Source organism: Lutjanus erythropterus, chromosome 7, assembly GCF_056507025.1.
Source record: "Lutjanus erythropterus isolate fLutEry1 chromosome 7, fLutEry1.hap2, whole genome shotgun sequence".
Lineage (NCBI taxonomy): Eukaryota > Metazoa > Chordata > Actinopteri > Lutjaniformes > Lutjanidae > Lutjanus > Lutjanus erythropterus.
The window spans coordinates 39,523,870-39,544,663 of NC_139323.1; the positions used below are offsets into that span (position 1 = coordinate 39,523,870).

Consider the following 20,794-nt stretch of genomic DNA (forward strand, 5'->3'; position numbering starts at 1 on the left):
ACCCCTGTTTATAGTCTTTATGCTAAGCTAAGCTAACTGTCTCCATATTTACCGTACAGACATGTAAGAGGCAGCTATCTCTCATCTAAATTTTGCCAAGAGAACAAATAAGCTTATGTCCTAAAATGTTGAACTATTCCTATAAAGAGAGTCCAGTGGGACAGTTGTTTAGACCAGGTGTCTCTGCGGCTCCGGTTCCTCTCCAGTGTCTGTGATTAAAAAAATAAATGGAAATGAATAACGTTTTGTGACTAACGGTGGTTAGTCTTGAGTCTTCCAAGGCTAACAATGGATGTCTTATCCACAAAAAAGAGAAAAGTCTGCAGGAAAAATACAGAATTCAATAGCTGACATTGTTTTTTTTTTGTTTTTTGTTTTTTTGGTAACAAAAAAAAAGTCACAAACCACACTTTAGACTTTCCACAGCAAATGTAGCAAAGAGAATAAAACAAAGCAATAAAGCCTGACAGTTTTGTTTGACATCCCCCTTTTTAATCAGACGAAAATGTGCCTGACTATCATTTGAGCTTTTTGTTTTTTGAAATCATGATTTTTTGTCCCGGTGAGAAGCTGCTGTTTTTTCTAAATCCAAAGCTTTTGTTGACCGAGGTTGTGTCGCACAATAAGGAACAATATTTTAATGGAAAACCAGTGAACCTAAGTTTTCAGCTTGCATTGTTTCAGTTGTTTTTTTTAAATAAAAATGTAAATAAGTTGATAAGAAAAATATATTTTATGTTTAAGTTTAATATTTGCAAGAAATTAAATCTTTTGCAGCCATATCTTGTTTGAGACTTTTGCTTCCACTGATCTCTGAGTAGAAATCAGCCTCAGTAATCTCGTCCGATCACATTTCTTGTGGTATTTCCTGCAGTTTTTGGGGCAGTCTGCGTGTGCTGTGACGGAGAGCCGGGGTGTGAGTGCATGTGGCTGCATCGTGTGTGTGTGTGTGTGTGTGTGTGTGTGTGTGTGTGTGTGTGTGTGTGTGTGTGTGTGTGTGTGGTGACTAAGGAGATTAGAGCGCAGGTGACGCCAGACAGAGATTACACCTGCTGCTGCGACACACAGAGAGGCTAAAGCATCAGACGTCACGCAGGAGCAGGTGTTGGAAGGAGGAGGGGAGGGGACGGATAACGAGGGAACTTCCTGTCTCATTACATCATTCCAGAGTCAGACGCTTTGCAGACGCAGCTGCTGTTGGACATTTCGTCCGGTTGTAATCTCGGACTCTGATATTGACTTTTTGTTCCAGATGTATCTCCTGCGTCATACAAACCCCACCTAATCATTTAGAAAACTGTGCAGTGAATTTAAAACGCACGCTTCATTTCTAAATTTAAACCAGTTTCATGCCAGAACAGTCTCTGCCAGAGGAAGTCACCTTCACTCAGAGGAACCCTCTGTCTCTGCAGAGGCTCGGCTGATGTGAGGCAGCCTTTATCCTTGTTTGCTGCTGTGATGGAAATTACCTTCATTTCCCACAGAAGAGGAACAGTTTATCTCCTCTTACACTTCTGTTTTCAGGATGCTTTCGTCTAAATTTGGTTGGCAGTGCTGGAAATTGTGAAATATATAAACAGGGAGAATCCTAAATCAGAGTGTCTGTATCTGTCAGCGAGGTTAAACATAAAGGATGTGCTCTTCATGTCAGGGTTTATCTCACAGTAATGACCTGCTCACTGTACATTAACCTGCTCACTACGTGGCTACTTATCTAAAAAAAAAAAAAAAAAGTAAGAAATTTGATACAAAGTATTGATTCAAACATGATTTTATGGGTTTAAAAATTACTATATTGCTCCTCCAGTCTATGATCAGAACGGTGTCCATAGCAACAGTCTGTTGACCAATCAGAATAGAGTATTTAACAAATATGTGTAATGCCTCTGTTTAATTACATTTAAGACAGATTTTGTAGTAGCTTTAAATAAAGAGGTAGATGCCGCCGTGTCTCATTTAGCCTGCAGTCTGTTGTCATAATGAATCTAGTTAACTTCCTCCTGCAGGTTGGACTGATGATCACTTCACTTTTTACAGCTTGTTGATTTTGCCAAAGATTAAATGTACAGACATTTTGCACTTAAAATGAACGTTAGACCATGATTACTGCATTTAATAAAAAAATTAAGACCTTTCAAAACAGAATTTAGGACTATTTAGACTTTTTTTTTCAGTAAATGTGTATTTAAGGCATTATAAGAGTTTTTAAGAATGTAACTTATTTTACAATCTTTTTTTTTTATTATTGTTATTTCTACATTTTTGATTCAGTCTCTGCCTTCAGAGGGTTTTTTATAAATCCACACTAACTGTGGGAGGGAGAATGCGTGGCAAGACAAGAGAGGACAGACTCTGTGTCCCTGTGGCACGTGGACCAGATGCCGGGTGTTTTTTGTGACTATCAGGTGTGTCAGCAGAGATTATCAGACTTGTGAATGAGTGCAGGGTGGGGATTTAATAAACTCTGACTGGCAGTCTGTGATGTCTGAGGTCATGCAGATGCAGCCAGCTCAGCTGGTCCTCTTTCAACGCTCGCCCAGAGTGACTGTCGTCGTCCCTTCCTGCTGAGGTCTGTTAGCCAGCTTAGTATAATCTCCCCTAAAAGACACTTAGAGGAGCAGAAAAAAACCTGGCTTAGTGCGGGAGTCCCTGAGGAATATGGTGGCGATGAAAGCTTAGACAGCAGTGACCAGGACACAGTAATTACTCGATGCAAAGAGCAGGGCAAGGGGAGATGAGGTGGCCGTAAAGTCTAAATTTAGGGTCAGCTGTTGGGATTTGTAGCACCTGGTTGAGCAGCTGATCTTTGGCAATGTTCAAACTGCAGGCGAAGGCCAGAATCAGAATTTTTAGCTCATTAATGAGTCAGATCTGTTTTTTTCTTGTCAGTCTGAACAACACAAGTCACATGGAATCTGATCTTTTCAACTCTGATTCAGGCCACTTTCATATTTGCTCTTAAATCAGATACAGATCTGTGTTTTTTTACCGTGTGACCTCAGTGTGAGCAGCCCTATCAGAATTCATGTGACTCTTTACGTCACTTAGTCGCCTCAAGTGTCCTGCCACAAGACTCTTGTTGAGGCCGCTGCGGTTAAAAGTAGACAGAGTTCATATCCAAAGTCAAATTCAAGCACTTTTAAAGGTGCATTTTCAAGCTTTTCCAGTCTGTGGTAATTTACATATTTATATACTTTTACTCAAAATTATTTATTCTCACATTAAATCATGTTGTTGTGCTATAAACAACCAAAATTGTTTCATGATGGAATTCAACCAGAAGTGGCAAATTAAAATTACAACTGATGTAGACTTGGCCTTCTTTATAACCTGACTGTGCCAATATCAAATTTATTTAGTTTTAATTATTCAGTCAGGTAGTCGTTTTATTTTGAAAGTAATGCAACAATTTTGGAGCACTTTATCCAAAATCTTTTCAAACCTTGAAAACACAACATTAAATTTAAATTAAAGTGTCTTCAACGTCACAATTCTCCATATCCACGATTTGACCTCCAGGTTAAAGTTCGATTTGAGCTTTTTTTTTTTTTTTCCAGCACTGTTGGCGGTCGTTAAACTACTGAGCCTTGATTTGTAGAGATCAACAGATCACTGGTTTTATGTTCTCACAACTGTCTTTTTTCATTTCTTCTTTAAAAACATAGCATACTGGCAGGTTAGCTATGCTGTATTTTGTGTTTTTCTCCTGATGCTACAAGCACGCCGGGTGGAGAAAAAAAAAAAAAAAAACCTGGGAGAATCAAGAGGCTGCCCAATTTTCAATTTAATATTGACACAGGTCATTTCAGGAACGTGACCAGTTCACACTGGTATGTGATACTGGCCACACTTTATAGTGTGAACAGTCCAACTAAACAAATCAGATGTGAGCAATAAAGTTTGCGGTATGAACGCAGTCTAAATGCTGAAGCCTGTAATACAATCAAAACTTAGTTCTTCTCCAGTGTAAAACGACGTGTACGGCCAGGTCACCGCCTGACAACACGCGGTGATGTGCACTCAGAAAGTAAACCAAAGACAAAACTCAGATTTAAATGATTTATTAATTAAGAAATGTTACAAATGTGATAATTTTTTTTTCGTTCCAACATTCCTTCCAGAAGAATCTGCCAATGCCTGACACTTTAAAACACAAAAGAAAACAAAAGGATCTTCAGTAAACTGCATCTCTACATACATCAAGTAGTTAAATCACAATAACAAAAGTTTGGTTAGCAGAAGCATGGTTGTGCGTGTGGTGTGTGTGTGCACAAAAAATTAACTAAAAAAACTGGCACTGGTTAGATTCGTTGACTGAAGCTGTCTGCTACTACTTTTATTTTATCAGTAAATCAGCAGTGTATAAAAAATATAAAAAAGGCCATCGTTTAAGATTCAAAAAGCAATCCAGCTTGTTTAAAATGACACAAAAAGCCATGACAGGTGTTCGCACTCGCACTCTGAGTAAGGCTTCAAACCACTGACCTTTAAATATGTGAGCAAAATTACATTTCCACAACAGAAATATTCTTAAATAAACTTTGAACTTCCAAACGTCAATTGTCACCACTCCATACTGCCACCTTCCAAGTGACCAATAGTTGCGAGCTCATCTGAAAACCCTCAATGAAAGTGACAAACCTTTTCAACTCTTAAGAGAAAAAGAAAAGCACTAAATGTGTATTAAATGTTGGCATATGACAAAAAATGAGGAAGAAATAAAATATATACAGCACGAAAACATTGTATGCAATATGCAAAGGCGTCATGTTGCTTTGGGCAACAACCCTTCCATCCCCACCAATTATAAGCCAGTCTTCACTGAAGACCCCTCATCCCGACAATCCCCTCCCCCACCCACACATACCCGCTCATACACACACACAGAACATCACGAAACACGATTACGTCACTAAGCCTGTTAGTTTGGAAAAAGGTGAAGCACTGTGAAACTCCCCCGCTCGCTCCTCCCGCCTCCCTGTCTCCCCCCTCTTCACTCAGAGGGGGGGGTCAGGGCCTTGGTGCAGTCGTCCCACTCGTCCGTCTCGGGGTTGTACACCTCCATCGTGTTGAGGAACTCGTTGCCGTCGAAGCCGCCCACAGCATAGATGGTTTCGCCCAGCATGGCCACGCCTGCGTTGCTGCGAGAAGATGTCATGCTGCCCAGCATCCTCCATTCGTTGCGGGCGGGGTCGTAGACCTCCACACAGCGGAGCGCGTGAGAGCCATCGAAACCGCCAACGACAAACAGTTTGCCTGGACAGAGCGAGAGACACCAGTGTCAACATGAATAAATGACTGGGTTCAGCACAAATTTAAAGGGATAGTTCAGAAAAAGACGTCTGGTTGGTTTGACTGTGATATTTAGCTTGTATAACCACAGTTACCCATCTGAAAAAGCTGTAACTTTCATACAGGTACTCCTCTCTAAACTGGGACGTGCCAACCACCATCTACTGCAAATAGTACAGTGACTGTAGATAAGTTCCTTGTACAACACCACTTCAAATAATCTGAACTATCCCTTGACCTTCATAACACACTTCACTTGTTTATGAAGTTGATAAAGCCAGTTTTCAAACCAGCGTGATGTTCTTGTTACGCACGCACGCACGCACGCACGCACGCATGCACACTAAAGAAGCTGCTGTACAGCTGTAGCTTGCTGCTCGTTTGTGGTCATGGACTCACCTGCATGGACAGCAACGCCGGCCCCCCTGCGAGCCACATTCATGGGAGCCACCAGGGTCCACGTGTTGTTCTCAGGGTTGTAACGTTCCACAGTGTTCAGGCAGTTCCACGACTCCGCCCCTCCAATCACGTACATGTAGCCATCCAGCTCACACACTGCTGCCTGGTGCCTCCCTGAAAACAAATTTGCTTAATGAATACAAACGTCCTAATTTTTCCTCCCAGGCTGCAAATAAAACAAAACCAGGAGCTGTTCTCTGGATTCCCAGAGCAGAGAGTAGCTACATTATATTTTAAGAATGAGACCAAAAGTAGGAACAGTTCATTAATATCCCAGAGGGAACAGTTAAAGCTTTACATTCAAGACATTTGTTACCCGTCTGAAAGAGATATTCAGCTCTATGCTTGAGGTTAAATCATGTTATATGTATCAAATGGAAGATTCTAGGTGCGTGTTGGACTGTGTGGACACATACTGATGTTAAGGGAGGCGCAGTTGGACCAGGTTTTGGTCACAGGGTCAAAAGCGTCACAGTTCTTAAGGCCCTTCTGCCCGCAGGGGTCGGACCCTCCAACAACGTAGAGTTTGTTGTTCAGAGAGCAGACACCTTGAAACAGAGCGGACAGGAATGAGATAAAGAAACAAGCCTAAAGTCACAGCAAATGAGACGCTACTTCATTAATAATCTGCTAATAAATCCTGGCAGGAGGGACTGACCTGCATTGCAGCGGTTTGTCCTCAGCTCTGGCACTTGAGCCCATTCATCAGCATGTGGATCATACCTCTCCCCACAGCTCAGCTCGTCAGAATGCCCATTTGATCCTCCAATCACATACAGCTGACCCTGTGAGAGGTGTACACGGAAAAGACTTTAGATCAGAATACATCAACCTGACACTTGCACACAAACTGTGGTTGTTTTATATACTTGTAACTACAAGAATGTGCTGACATTAAGTTAACAGACTATTTGCTCAGTCGGTCAAGTGTGGAGGTATTTACACAAGACAATTGACACCTGTTCAAACACAGGATAGCTGCACTCCTGGGCAAATATTTAAAATGCCACTTTATTGTAGAGTCAATAAATCTGAGATAAAGATGAATAATAAACTGTACCATAAGCACCGCCATCTGGAATCGAGCCCTTGGTGTCCGCATGGGAGCGATGAAGGTCCAGCAGTCCTCTTTGGGGTCGTAACACTCCACAGTCCTCAAACACTCCTCTCTGTTGTAACCTCCTGCAGGAGCATCGAGATGCATTTAGGTTACAGTGAAGCTCTGTGGCCTTACTTTTTCACATAACCCTCATATTGAAGAAAAAATATTTAAGACACTAAAGCTTGGTGTAGGCACTGATGGCTTCACAAAGAAACTGAGCTCCTAAAGGTAAGTTTGACCTGAAGCCGGGAGAATAGGATGTAGCTTCCCATGCATCTAAACTTCCTTGTAGCTCCTGTTACATAAACCTTAGACATGACAGAATACTGTTAGTAATCTTCTAACCTGCTGCAATGAGTTTTCCATTCAAGGCTGCGGTGCCCAGGCCAGAGCGAGCATAATGCATGGGTGAGAGCGGCTGCTCCTCCAGCTCCTCGGGCTGGGCCTCGAAGCTGAGGCTCTTCATCAGGCAGGGGGTGGCAGAGGGGGAGGTCTGAGGGCTGCTGCGACCGTGCAAGAAGATCACACACAACACGCTGTCCAGCACAGCCAGACACAGATAGGTGTTGTCTAGGGGTAAAATTGGAGATTGTTTGAGACACTTGAGGAAAATGAGAATTCTGGAGAGAAAGACATCTTTTCCAGACCAATTTTGCTATTTTCACAGATACACTGGGAAAAATATTAAAGATGTAATGGAAAATCAGTGTGGATTTAAAATACAATTATTAACCAAGTAACTGAATTTAGTAAAACATATTAATATTCTTGTTCATTTGCCTGGCTTTTTTCCAAGTCTTGATGTTACTTTTTTGAAATGTCCCAAAGGATCATCAGACTGTATCGTGGACTTTTAATTGTGATATTATCTTCACATCCCATACATTTAAAAAAAATTAAATCTGAATGTCCTGGGACGATTTCCATGTAGTTCATGCACACACTTACTTGTGGTCTTCTCAGAGGCGATGTACTTCCACTCTCTCCTGGCAGTCTGTTTCGGGGCATTTGCTGCTTGGTTGGAGGGCGACAGGCTTCCTGAGGAGCTGCAGCTCATCTGTCTCTGGGTGCTCTCCCGTACGGGTTTCTTCTGCAAGAGCACAGTGCAGCTACAGAAGCCAAGCTTGCACCACAGGCCCACCAGTGGCCAACACCAGCTAATTACACCCCAGACTACGCTGTGATCAAGCTGGTCTAATGTATACATGACATAGTGAACCTGTGTATTGATATCTCCCGCCATCTGAAGCCAACAACACAGCACTGCAAACTACAGTCTCAGACCACGCTACAATCAAATCCAACAGCACACAGTTCAGTCTCAAAACAAAACAAAACAAAAAAAGCTGAGACAGCCGTCACTTCTTGTTCTCAGCTGGATGAGACTAGTTTAAAAATCTAAATGTGGTTTCAATGTATGCTCAACAGCATAGCCAGGCAGGCATCATAGCTCAATTCGTGCTAACATTCTTAGATTAGTCTTAACATTGTGGCTAAATCGTGGTATTAAATGAGCCATATCTACCTCTAGCCAGGCACAGGCTGTGTAGTATTTTTATGCATGGCCAGGCACAAGCTGTACATTAAAGCTACACACTGCCAAGCAAAATGTGATACAGACTTCATCACAGTGAAGCCAGGCACAAGCTGTTGAGTACCTGCACAAACTGAAGGTGGTCCTCCTCGCCACCAAACACCTCACTGTGCCCCTCAATCACCAGCCCTCCATCCACCAGCTTATGGTCAGGTGAGTAGTACAGCGTTTGCACCTGCAAGACAAACAGGAACAACACACCCATGTGGCTGTCTCCATGGCAACACACTGAGAGCCCCAGCAAAAGGGGGAGAGGAGGAGGAGGAGGAGGAGGGAGGGAGGGAAGAGGAGGAAGAGGAGGGGCCATGCTGTGAAGAGGAAGAGGGGGAAGGGATGAAGGCCTGGATCTTCAGTCGCTTTGATGGAAAGCTTCCTTAAAAGACACACGCTGCTGCCACTGCTTAGAGTGGGTTAAGTGTTCGAGCTCAAGAAGGTATCCGACGTTGGTTCTCCTTAATTTGCATGATCTAAAAAAAGAGGGAGCTGGTGAAGAATGGGAGGCTGCATCTGGAAAAATCTTCATAGAAGAATGAAGAGGAGGAGGAGGGGCTGCGTGTGGCCCTCTTTCCACCTCTGCTGCTTGGAAACCGGTCCTCGAGCTGAAGGAGTTGGTCATTGTGATGGCAGCCACAATAGGCAGTCAAATCCAGATGACTACAGACAGGTAGTGCTGTTGTTAGCAACTATCAAGCTAGTCTTCATTGTTATCCAATAACAGATTTAATCCATAAAAACAAAAACCCATTATGTTCTGTTGAGGCCAGACAGTATAATCCAATGACAGTATTTGCTGAAGTCACTCAGTTACCCATCTGTAGGGCAATTTTTAGAAGGGCTCCTAAAATTTTATAAAATGTCAGAAGTTACTGAAAATTATAATTTCACCGGGAGAAGGTTAATAATTAATTGGTCGTCCAGTGAATTACAATATCAATATAGGATAGCAAATCCTTATGCTTATGTGCAGTGCCATTTTCTGTCCAATGCCTAATGTGAGCGGCTCTTGAATGTGCCAGTGAATAAGGAGGTCTGTGAGAATATATTAAGGCTGGGGTGATTCAGTGACAGAATTGAAGTAATTGATTATGAAAATATGTCAATTTGCATAACGTGGGTTGGAACGATCTTGTGCACCAGTATCTTAGACCCAGCCAATGAGGTTTTCTGCAAGCTCTGCAAATAAGAAATGGCTTATCACAGCAGTACAACTGCACTACATGAACACCTGAAGTGAAAACACCGGAGCACTTTATCAAGACGGCAGCGACAGAAAGACAGCACCGTCCTGTTGAGTTTGTCCCCACCCAACCATGATCTATCAGGATTGTCAGCACACAGAATGGGTTTCTATTATTAGTAGTTAAAATTGATTTTGTAAATGTTCCTTCATCATCCCCATGTTAAAAGTAATTTCTGCAGCGCTGCTGTTATGGTAATGTAATATAATATCATGTATAATCTATTATTGTTTGCATTACATTTTCAGTGAACTTCCAGCCATGTAAGCTTAAGAAAACTGCTTAAAGTCATTTTGCGGACTGTTGTCACAGACTGTGACTTAACAGTGTGTAAATTGTTTCAATTATTCTACTTGCCCCATTGCTGATACAAAAAAATACATTTTACAGTGATTATCTCAACTGTACATTACTTCAGTGATAAAATGAAATAAATGTCATAAGCGTTTTAAGTTTTAAGTCAAGTACAAAAGTAAAAAAAAAATCCACTTCAGGGAATGGGATGACTGATTAAATGTGTCACAGCATTTTTTGGAAGTTATTTGATGTCCAGTATTTAAGGCATCTGACAAATAAGATATATTAAATAAAATGAATATTAAAGTGAATTCCTGAATTTTAAAATGTCACCATTATTACTCTAATGTGCTTCATGTATCTATTTTTCAGGATGATTGATAAAACATTGAAATATTAATGAGACAAGAGTTGGTATTCATTTGGGTAAATTAATTGTTATATTAACTGAGTAACAAAAAATTATCTTTCGAATAATCAAATTAGTTGTTAGATTAATCAACTAATCAAGAAAAAAAGGTTAAATTATTTGATTAAAAAAACAGTGTCAGGTGCAGCCCTAAAATATATTGCTATGTGCAGCAGAGGGGCATTTAATTTGATGTATTTAGTGCTAAAGGTTTGTGATCAATGCGCTCTGGTAAATGCAGAAATGGGATGCATCTGTATATGTGGCATGGACAGATGGGAGCACAGTGTTGCTTGGCTGCAAAGAGAGGCTGCTGAGAGGCAGTAGTGCTCCTCTCCTCTCTCTTTTCTCTGACTCATTACCCTGGTGGCTCAGTCCTGGCTCCTCAGTCTGGTCTCCTGCTGCTGCTAATAAACCTACAGGAGAGATAAATCAACGGGGAGGAGTGCCTGTTAGTGCTGGAGCAACAAACACGCACCTGTTCAGATAGTAAAGTGGCAGTGAGACAGTAGAAATCAAGGGTCAGACCTTTTGAGAACCTGTGTTTTTGTGTTTCAGAGGAGAGGAGCACTGTAATACTCAGATGGGGTTGTATGTAAACCAACCACATACCCAAAAGAGAACAGTGGAAACAAAAAACAAGAGCAAAAAGCAGCAGCTCTTTTTCGGCTCACCTCTAATTTGTAGTATGGTTCAGGGGTACACAGTTTCTTACTGCAAAAACCTCAACAAATCAGAGGGAAAAAAACAACAATCCTGACATAGCAGCATGACAGTGGCATGCCATTTCTTTTAGCCCCCTTAATGACTTCTTAACGTCAAAAACAGGAGTCAGAGGGAGGGGAAGGGGCAGGGTAAGAATTGATCAGAGAGTTGAGACTGCACACCCCAGTACTGACCTCCTCCATGAGTCGTTCCAGTTGGTCTCCGTTCTCCCAAAGGCTGCGCTGCACCCAGTTGAGAACCTTTGAGTAGAGCTTGCCATTGCTGGGCAGAGTCAGGTTGTCTTCTAGCATTACTTCTAACTGTAAACACACAAAGAGGGTGAAACAGGAGTTAGATTTACACATGGTAAGAAGAAATTAACACCATGTCCTATTGTTCATTGGAAAACTTGATCTTACTGACTGATTATTAATTTACCTGAGAATTACATGATTCGTTGCCTGTGTAATTGTTTAATTTTGTCACAGTGACAAGATTCATAGTAGTATCATATTGGGATCCACTCACATCATTTAATAAAGCAGTTGCCCCTGGTGCAAAATTTAAATTGTGTATGGATTAATCATTGGATGAACGACGAATTTAAGTGTTCCAACAAAATTTCTGTCTGTTCACTAGGGTTGAGCAATGTTTTAAGAATTAGCATATAATGATGTCAACAGTTAAACATCTCAAAGGACGATGATATCATTGCTGGGTGTCTCTGCACCACATGTCTGTAACTTAGTCGTGTTTAATGATGAATAGAACATGGAGACGTGGCAGATAAATTAAAAAGCTTTTGCTGCTGTTCATTGCACTACATGTCAAAAACAAAACTTAGGCAACAACTCTATGGCAACTGTAAGTGAACACACTACCTTAAGTATAGAAAGATTTAAAATTGCAATGGCAGAGGGCTCAGTGGCTGATGACTGTCAACCATCACGATGGACAATGACATCATCCATCAGCCCAAACCTAATGTTGACATTGCTTTTCTAAATTCATTTCTCATCTTTAAGCAAATTCTTAAACAACTTTTGTTGGTTGTTCTTGTGGCCCAAGTAGGACAGCTGCAATTAACTAATTAATGATCAATACAGGTCAAGTTTATGGTTCGGTTCACTTCACTTAACTCACTTCACTTAAGAAAGCCTCAAGGTATTCCATTTACAAATGACATGAAACAATAAGAAACACTTGAGAAGCTGTAACAATTAAGTTTTGTATTTACGGTAGACTCCATCACCGTTCCTTTCTGTGTTTTTCCAAATGGAAACTACCTTCTCAACCGCTAATAAAAAGTGGTGATGTAGGTTACAGACAGCCTCCCCTACCCTCCCCTCAACATAGGAAGGTTCATACATAGCAAATTCATCATGCAGAAACCTGCGTCAAGTCATGTGTAAAATGTTTTTAGAAAGGCTTGGGAAAATAGCATTTTGAGACAAAGCATACACACTTCAACACAGAACAAGGAAAAGCTACAGTATGTTTTAAAAACCTCAAAAAACAAAACATAACAGACCTGTCCTTCAATAAAGTATTTCTTTGTCCATTAATGGTTGCTGATTTATTTCCTGACCAATCAACTAATCACTTCAGCACTACTTCCCAGTGAACGTACAATAGTAAATCAGGATAAAGCATAATGGAGGCCACAGTATGCATGTTTGTATTCCAACCTATAACAGCTAACTAACTTGATTTATCTGACCTGCGCAATCTCACCCAGAGAGTTACCTGGTAAAGTGCAGAGTAGAGTCCTCAGGTTGAACAAAGACCTGGATACTAACCTGCCTACACCAGGTCTTATTACTGCATACGTTTTAAGTCCCCTACCCTAAATACATCCTCAGCAGGATTTAGCGGTAGGGAAATCTATAAGGGTCACACCTTCATAGTGTAAGTATTGTTAATCTCATGCCAAAGTCGGAAAGGTCAAGCTAAAAAGCTTAATCCAGTGTGTGTTACATATATATATAGATCTCTAACACTGGCTAGTTTTGATGCAGGAGCAAAGAGGGACTAGACAAATTCTACCAACCATGTCAGTGGTCACTGTATATATCTATATTTAGCTGCTAATTCTGGCATCCCTTTGTTTCCTTCTGACTTCAGAGAATGACCCCAATTCTGCCAGATCATTCATAACTTACCATCATACCACTTAAACTGACCATACGATACTTGTACTGATCTCTTGACATTATGACATGTGTGCAAGTTTAAGCCAATACCTTGAGACGGGGAAGTTTAAGGAAGTCCTCCTGTTCGGACACTTCCAGAAGATGGTCCTGGATGAAAGCGTCCACCTTGGACAAAACTCTGGCATCTCCCATAGTGCTGGCAAAGTTCCGAAAAGAGATGGCGTTCTGGGAATCCATTTTAGACAGCAGGTAGTCGCCACAAATCTGAGAGTGGAGTGGGATATGTTAAAGTTGATAAAAAGTTCTTTGTAACCTGTGAAAATCATGCGAGACCAAAATGGCAGCACTGGGGAGGTAAAATGTGATTAGAAAACAGATGAGTAAATACATACCTGTTTGACTCGCTCCATCTTGAACCTTTTGGCTGCAGAGTAAACTTCCTTGACCAGTTCCTTGTCTGCCTTTAGCCTGTGTTACACACACACACAACAAAAAAAGAGCTTGTCACTCAAAAGCTGAAAATTGTGCTGTTATACAATCAGAGGCAGAAGGGTCAAAGGCCAAAGGTGTTACTAACTGGGCAGTATAGGCATAGTTGAGCAAGATCTCTACAGCCTCTGGGTCCAAGTCCTCAAACGTGACATGTGAGACTCCATGAGGCTCATTGTCACTGTTAAAGATCTCAAACAGGTAGGGACTGCAGCAAGCCAGAACAGCACGGTGAGCCATCAGCTCATGACCACACACCTGGACAAAAGAAGAGAAAGAAGACAAACTATCAGGATGTGTAAGTTTCTTTAAAGGAAACCTATTGCAAAATGTATACCTGTGTTTCTGTTAAAGGGAAACAACTGCTACAAAACATTCCTTTGAGGAAACTAAAGAAATAAACCCCAGATGTTAACTGAGTGGACTTTTTCACAAAAAAGCAACATGTTCAATAGTTGAAAATTAATGCAGTAAGATTGTCTTGTGCTTTAATTACAGTATTTAAATGTAAATATATAGCTGTAGAAGTCTCTCGTACGTCTGTATTATACAAATGGGGGAAACAGGTTCACATACTAGAGATATGAGAGCAATGGAAACATAAAAGGAAACACTGAAGTAAATACTAGTTTCCAAGTTTGCCATGACAAAATACATACAATTCATCACTCAGACCCAGCTATGCTATATAAATTAATACAGCATAATTTTTAAACAATACATCTACGTTCAGCCCTGACATCTTGTGCATCTCAACCTGTTGTGTAATCTCTATAAACATGTTTGTCATTTTATCTCCTATGGTGCACCTCTTATGTTTCACAGAATGACTCTTTGTAAAAAAGCAATGGCCCATGTGTGAGACCGTGTGTGTTTGCATTGAGCGTACCTGCAGTCTGACATCACAGAACTGACCACTCTTTCTCAGAGCGTTCATTTTGGCCACGGTGGAATCCAGGAAACTCTCATCCTCAAAGATCAAATAACCGTTTGGAATCATCTTGGTGAATTTTGAAGGTTTTCCTGTAGAGGAAAGATTAAAAGAAAAAACATTTTTTCCCAGTGAGACAATAGTATTGGGCATGCCTTCAGTTGTGCACCATTGTAATAGCTGGCTTTATTAATTGATGACCAGGGAGAGGATTAGGATTAGGTGCCTGTAATATTCATTGTGCATTATAATCTGGCCTATGCATTAGTCATGGCCTTACCTAATAGAGAAGAATGCAAATCCAGGGAAGCACCACTGCTGAGAGTAGAACAGGAACTGAAGGTAGGCAATAGGCAAAGCAGACTGAGATCACAGTGGAACCCAAGTCTTCTTCACCCAAGGAGAGGGACAGGAAGAGGTTAGAAGAAATGCCAGTTGACTAAACGGGCGTGAGCAGAAGGGAGAGGGGGAGCAGCCGCACGGACAAACTATCAGGCTTGAAGCGACTGTAATCAAGTCCTCGGGATCCCGTTGGCTATAGAGTTGTACTTATTCTGTGTTGGTCATACATTATAACCTGAAAAAAAAGAGAAAAGGGAAAAGAGGATATGAGTTTTCTCATTTCTTTAAATTGGAGAAATGGCTCATTTTGAAGTTGATGCTGCCTGTTCTTGGCACCCCTGCAATGCTAGCACGAGTCGGTTCCATGTGGTAAAATCAAGGCAACCTTGCACACAGCATGGCAGTTGAGAACACCACCCTCCCTCCTCCTCTTCCACTTTTTCAGCGTCCTTTTCAAAAGCCATTTATAAACAAGAACTTAGAGCGATTCCATATTCCTCACACATAAACAAAAAACAAGAATAAACAATCCAATTCAGGATACACTGGTCGCTTCATCTGATCGTTTTATCCTCATTAAATTCAGGAAGAAAACTGGACTTCAGCATTTTATTCCAATATCTTGGGAAAAAAAGCCACACAGCAACGTTAGCTAAGCCTATGCCTTTGATACTCCTTTACACCACCCTCCATTTAGCACTTTAAACTCCACACCTGCTGCTATGTTCCTCCAGCCCAAACAAGACTATTTAATCCATCTCTTGCCTTCAGCTCTGTCTCCACCGTCTCTGAAGCAAGGCCACTCCACCTCTATCTTATGTGACAAGCCCCTTTGGCTGGCTCCTCCCTATAGGAACCCTTCCATTCAAGCACGGACCTATAAGGAAAACGCAGGAGGGAACAACTTGTGACAGCGTATACACAGCCGCTCAGTTGGTGAGATACAGTGACTTTTCTTTTAATACAACTGCGTGGCTGCACTATGAACTCTGGTTGGCCATCCTAGGTACTACATATACCATCATGTAACCCTAGCCCACAAGTCCCACCCACATACACTTTAATCACTCTTATGAGCTCACACCAAATCTCTCCATCAAGATATTTTAATCTGCTATTTAAGTGTTTGGATTTCATTTGCCGACAAGGCTCCAGCACCGCGTACAAAAAAACACACAGCTCTCACTTGTCCAACGAGACGTTCACAACAAAAATGAACACAAATGACATAAGCCTATGCTAAGCACCTCACCACAATGCCATCTGCAGTCTGAAGCTCGGTAAATAAATTACACTGCAATTCCAAAAGTTTTATCACCATCCCATTTGGGGAAAGAGGACAAGACAGACCACAGCAGCTGGTCTGAAATTGTATCCACACTCCATGTGGCAAGGCTTTCCTGGTTAGTTTGGCTTTGTGCAAGTCGTCAGTTGCGTGCAATTCTAACTCATTAAAAAAAAAGCTGTGATTTACTCAGTACTCTAGCTGCTGTCAGAGGCACATTTCAGTAGCAGCATTGAATCATTGTGCAAGAATTTGCAAGTAAAATCCTCTAGTTTGTGTGCAGAATTAACAACATTAGTATTTGAAGTCTGTGCAAAGTCTAAAAGCCCTTTAACAGGTAAAAACAAGCCTCTACTCCTCAAAGAAGCATGAGATTCTAGGGAGGTGTTTGACAAATCCATTGTTAGGCAAACAGCAAAAGTACAAAATAAAGACTAAATATTAAAATTAGTCTTGCAGGAGCTTTATCTACATCAGTTTCAGTTCTGGTTACACTGTGCACAATCCATTGGTACACTTCAGGCCAGAGAATCATCTGTTCCAATACAATGTAAAACACAGATGGACGGACATTAAAGCGGAAAACACTATGTCCTTTGTACACTGCTGAAATAACAGTCCTCTCCAGTCAGATGGTTTGGAGGCATAAACGCACATTCTTGCAAAACCAAGGCCGCGTGTTAAAGCCACTGAAATGATAACTTTTTTCTGACATTTATGTTCTTGCAGTCTACAACATCAGTGTGCTTTGAGTTATTTCGAGTTATTTTCTGCTGGCATAACACTGCACTGAGCGATGCCTTTTCAGTAAATAATCCCTATAATAAAAGCATTGTGTGTAAAATTAGCTGGTTGAACAAGTAAACCACAATGCCATTTAGGCGCCAAAAGCCACACATCAGACATCCTGATAAAACAAATTATGCAATATTATGATTTGCACACCTGTTATCTTAAACTGCCATCTAACCATATTTAAAAAAAACTCAACCACAAAGCACAAATACATGAGTGTACTTAGTAAACGCAACAAAACAATCTAATACAACATCCAGTGGCCTACTAAACCACACTGCAGTGTGAATTTAATAATCATAAATCGGATATCAGAGGGAAAAACAAGAATTATGTTAAGATTGGATTACTTGGCCTCTCATTTAATTTGACTTTTTCTGTCATTGACTGTTTTTTGTCAACAGTTGCAGGGCACAATCGAAAGGGAAAATAAAAGTACAGAATGTACGAGGAGGGAATGATGCTATGCCAGTCTGAATGCAGAGAAGGAACAAAGGAAGTATGAAAAATTAATTGCTTTGAAAATACCTTGCACCATGCTGTAACAGTCAGCTGAGTTTTGGTTGACAATGTTCTGACTAGAAAGATGCTAATCATGTTTAGTATGAAAGTGTAACAACAAAGACAACTGAACATACAGACGTGCTCCGCTGTACTACGGTTTGTGGTTTGGCTAAGACGTGTAAAAGGCGGATGTGTAAAGCTATGAAGTTAAGACTGCTGGGAGGTGTGCCAGAGATTTTTATGGGTAAATGGGCATGGCACGATGGCACATGCTAGAAGAGTATAGTCTTTTTGTATTGCACTGAGCAGCATTTACAGCAAGGCTGGCATGGAAAGCTATAATTCACCCTGTCTGTGTGTGGATGGAGGAAACACTGACCCAATTCTGAGTTGTTATGCAACATCTGGCAGAAGACTCCTTGTGAAGGCTCAAAAGCTCAACTCCTCCACATGGTTTGGTCCAGCATGCTTGCGTGTTGCCTTGTTCCCCATCTCATTTCTCACTTAACCTAAAACTCAGGCAGGAAAGCCACGCCCTCAGCGCTCTGGATAATTCTTTGATAGAGTTGCTGCCTTAATCACAGCTGTAATTAAATAATAATCTTCTGTAAACTGATAAGACAATCTTGCACCATCACCAGTGTTTCCCAGAGAACCAGCAAATGGCAATTCAGGAATGATGTCTGGCTTCATGAAAACTGGACTATGTGATAAAATGTTGTTGTCCAGGCAATCGGTTGGCCATTTGGTCATGTGAACTCAAGATTCATGCCCAAAAATTAAAACGAGACTAAGGGAATACAGTGATGAGATCACTTTAGTGACCATGCATACAGTAATTTATGGGCAGAACCAAATGCCAGGCAGACTTTATGAGCTGTAAATGTGGATATATGGGCATATGCTTGAAAACCAGGGAACAAAGGAGAGCGAGGAGAGAGAACAAAGGCACAAAAGAGAAAGAGTGAGATTGTTCACAACTTTGTCACAGAGGGTAGCTCTGAATGCATTTTCTCTCTCCATTTTTCCATCTGATTAGTCAGGCACAAAAGTGCAGGTCTGCCACTGAACAATCAATGCTTGTTAGACATCCCTCCAGTGGTGAAGAGAAGTACTGCTGGTTATTTCATCTAGTTTTTCTGTGGAAATTTACCACATCTTGAACCAGTGAATGACATACTGGTTTTACAATAAAAAGTGATAGTGGCAGTAAACACTGTATTGCTTGTGTGTATCAAAACACAAAAAATGACAATCTTAAGTATAACAGTATCAAAACTGAGATACTATAGGACCTCAAATGCTCTACAGAACAATAAATATGAGGAAGATGTAAAATGCGTTTTGAGAAACGAGAAACCCCACATTCAAAAACTGGAACAACTCATTTTGATACTGCTTAAGGAAGTAAAAAGGAGAATATGCCTACGCATGGCCACTCAGACAGCAAGAATGTTTTATTAATCATCAGCTGGATAAGCCTGAAAGAGCCCGATATGATCTTCATTTTCATAAAATCATAGATTTATATTATACTGTATTTTATGTGTAAATTCGCCACGTGGTTGTCGGCCTTAGAATCGGATTATAGGCACAGCAGGTCAAATACTACGATGGCACAATGCAACCTGCAGCCTGGAGACATAAAGCCCTTCAGGAAAATCTGAACGGTCAAGAATCGGCTGGACAATTTCCTTTTACTAAAAAATCGATACAGTACTGCCAATAATGCTCAGTATCGACAGCAGCAGAGACGCATCAATAGTATGTCGAGACTGGTCACAGCCCATAAAATCTGACACAATATGGCACTAAGTGGAGGGTGAGGAAAGGACAGGATGTACCCATGCTACGTTGCCCACCCTGCCACCCCCCACCGGTGGGCAAGTCTAAACGATTGTCCACCACCCCGTATCTCGTGTTCATGTTCATCTCATGTCCACTGGCTGCAAAGCAATGCCTTCATGAAACTGCCTGCCGCCTTTCTCCTCTGGTAGGATATTTCATGTACCAGGGCCATGATGATGTCTGGCGATGTGCCAGCAGTCCTATACTGTAGTCTGTATATACATCCCGCCAGCGGAAAGTGGGTCAGGAATGAGAGCCCCCTTCACCCAGATTAACTCGACTTTTACACCGGGTTCAAACGCAGACAGTACAAACACTTAAAACCACAATAAGGGCGACAGAAGCCAGGCAGAGAGATTGAAGGGTCTGGCACGCTTTTAATCTAAAGCATGTTAGCCCTCTAGCTAACTAGACAACCTGCTGCTTTGCTCTGCTAGGTTGGAGAGCCACGAGACGGCCACACCGGCTTAATTAATTACCGCTGAACTGGACCATGTCGATTACATTCGGTCGTTTCCTGTCCTTGTCCGCGCTCAATGCGAGGGTAGCTTCACCATACCGTTAGCTGGCCACACGAGCTATATACCCGCGTCATTAATTAACGTTAACGCTGGTTAGCCGTGTGCGGAGAGCGGCGGCGGTCTGTGTCACATCGTCCGCGCCCGTTGCAAGAGGTTTTCTAGCAGCTTCCACACAGTCTCAGCAAAGACAACAGCTACCGTCCATCCTAACGATAACACAGCTAAAGAAAGACGGTCCCATTAGCATCAACTGTGCCCAATGACACACCGAACGGTTTCCCACCATTTTCACCAGCTAAAGGTACGTTAACCGTTCCCTAACAAAAGGAAAGGAAAAACATCTTACCTGAGGCGTTTGACAGCAAACGATATTAGACATATTTAATGTGAATTCAGAGTTGGTTGGTTCGGGTTAAAGGAAAGACGCAACGCGGCTACAGGCACGGTTTGCTGAGGCTAGTAGTGGGTGTCTGTTCCCTCTCTGTAGGAGAAGCACGTCCACACTCCGTCTGGTCCGGACTTGCACTGACAGAATGACCGGTTGGTGACGGGAAAGCGCGCGCCCGACAAAAACCTGTGCCGCTGCCACGCAACGTGTGACGTAAACAGCGATGGGCGGTCCTACAACGCCTATTCCCACTCCGAAAGTGATGAAATCCAGCGTGTAACGTGTAATACAGGCCTGTTCAAGTACTTGGTCTCTATTTAATGATTACTCTGAACTCAGAATACAAACGTTTGACTGTATCCTTTGGGCATGTTGATTCTAGAGCTGATTTTATTATAACACTGTAGATCCTGAAGCACAAATTCTACATACACAAGTGTAA

At 41.6% G+C, this 20,794-nt stretch overlaps 1 protein-coding gene across 2 annotated transcripts; it reads right to left on the reverse strand.

Moving 5' to 3' along the window:
* Window positions 1-4,045: 4,045 nt before the first annotated feature.
* Window positions 4,046-20,503, reverse strand: ivns1abpa (influenza virus NS1A binding protein a). Of its 2 annotated transcripts, none has more exons than XM_084723735.1 (15): window positions 20,311-20,503; window positions 14,950-15,246; window positions 14,628-14,761; window positions 13,827-13,996; window positions 13,642-13,717; window positions 13,340-13,513; window positions 11,291-11,416; window positions 8,512-8,622; window positions 7,802-7,943; window positions 7,199-7,423; window positions 6,812-6,933; window positions 6,410-6,536; window positions 6,168-6,299; window positions 5,692-5,865; window positions 4,046-5,256 (listed from the first exon to the last, which is right to left on the reverse strand). In XM_084723735.1, exons 3-15 carry the CDS (start codon window positions 14,736-14,738, stop codon window positions 4,994-4,996), a joined length of 1,953 nt encoding a protein of 650 aa, XP_084579861.1. In that variant the 5' UTR covers window positions 14,739-14,761; window positions 14,950-15,246; window positions 20,311-20,503; the 3' UTR covers window positions 4,046-4,993. The 2 variants fall into 2 exon arrangements, with proteins under 2 accessions (XP_084579861.1, XP_084579862.1); XM_084723736.1 differs by lacking the exon at window positions 20,311-20,503 and adding an exon at window positions 15,726-15,828.
* Window positions 20,504-20,794: the final 291 nt, after the last annotated feature.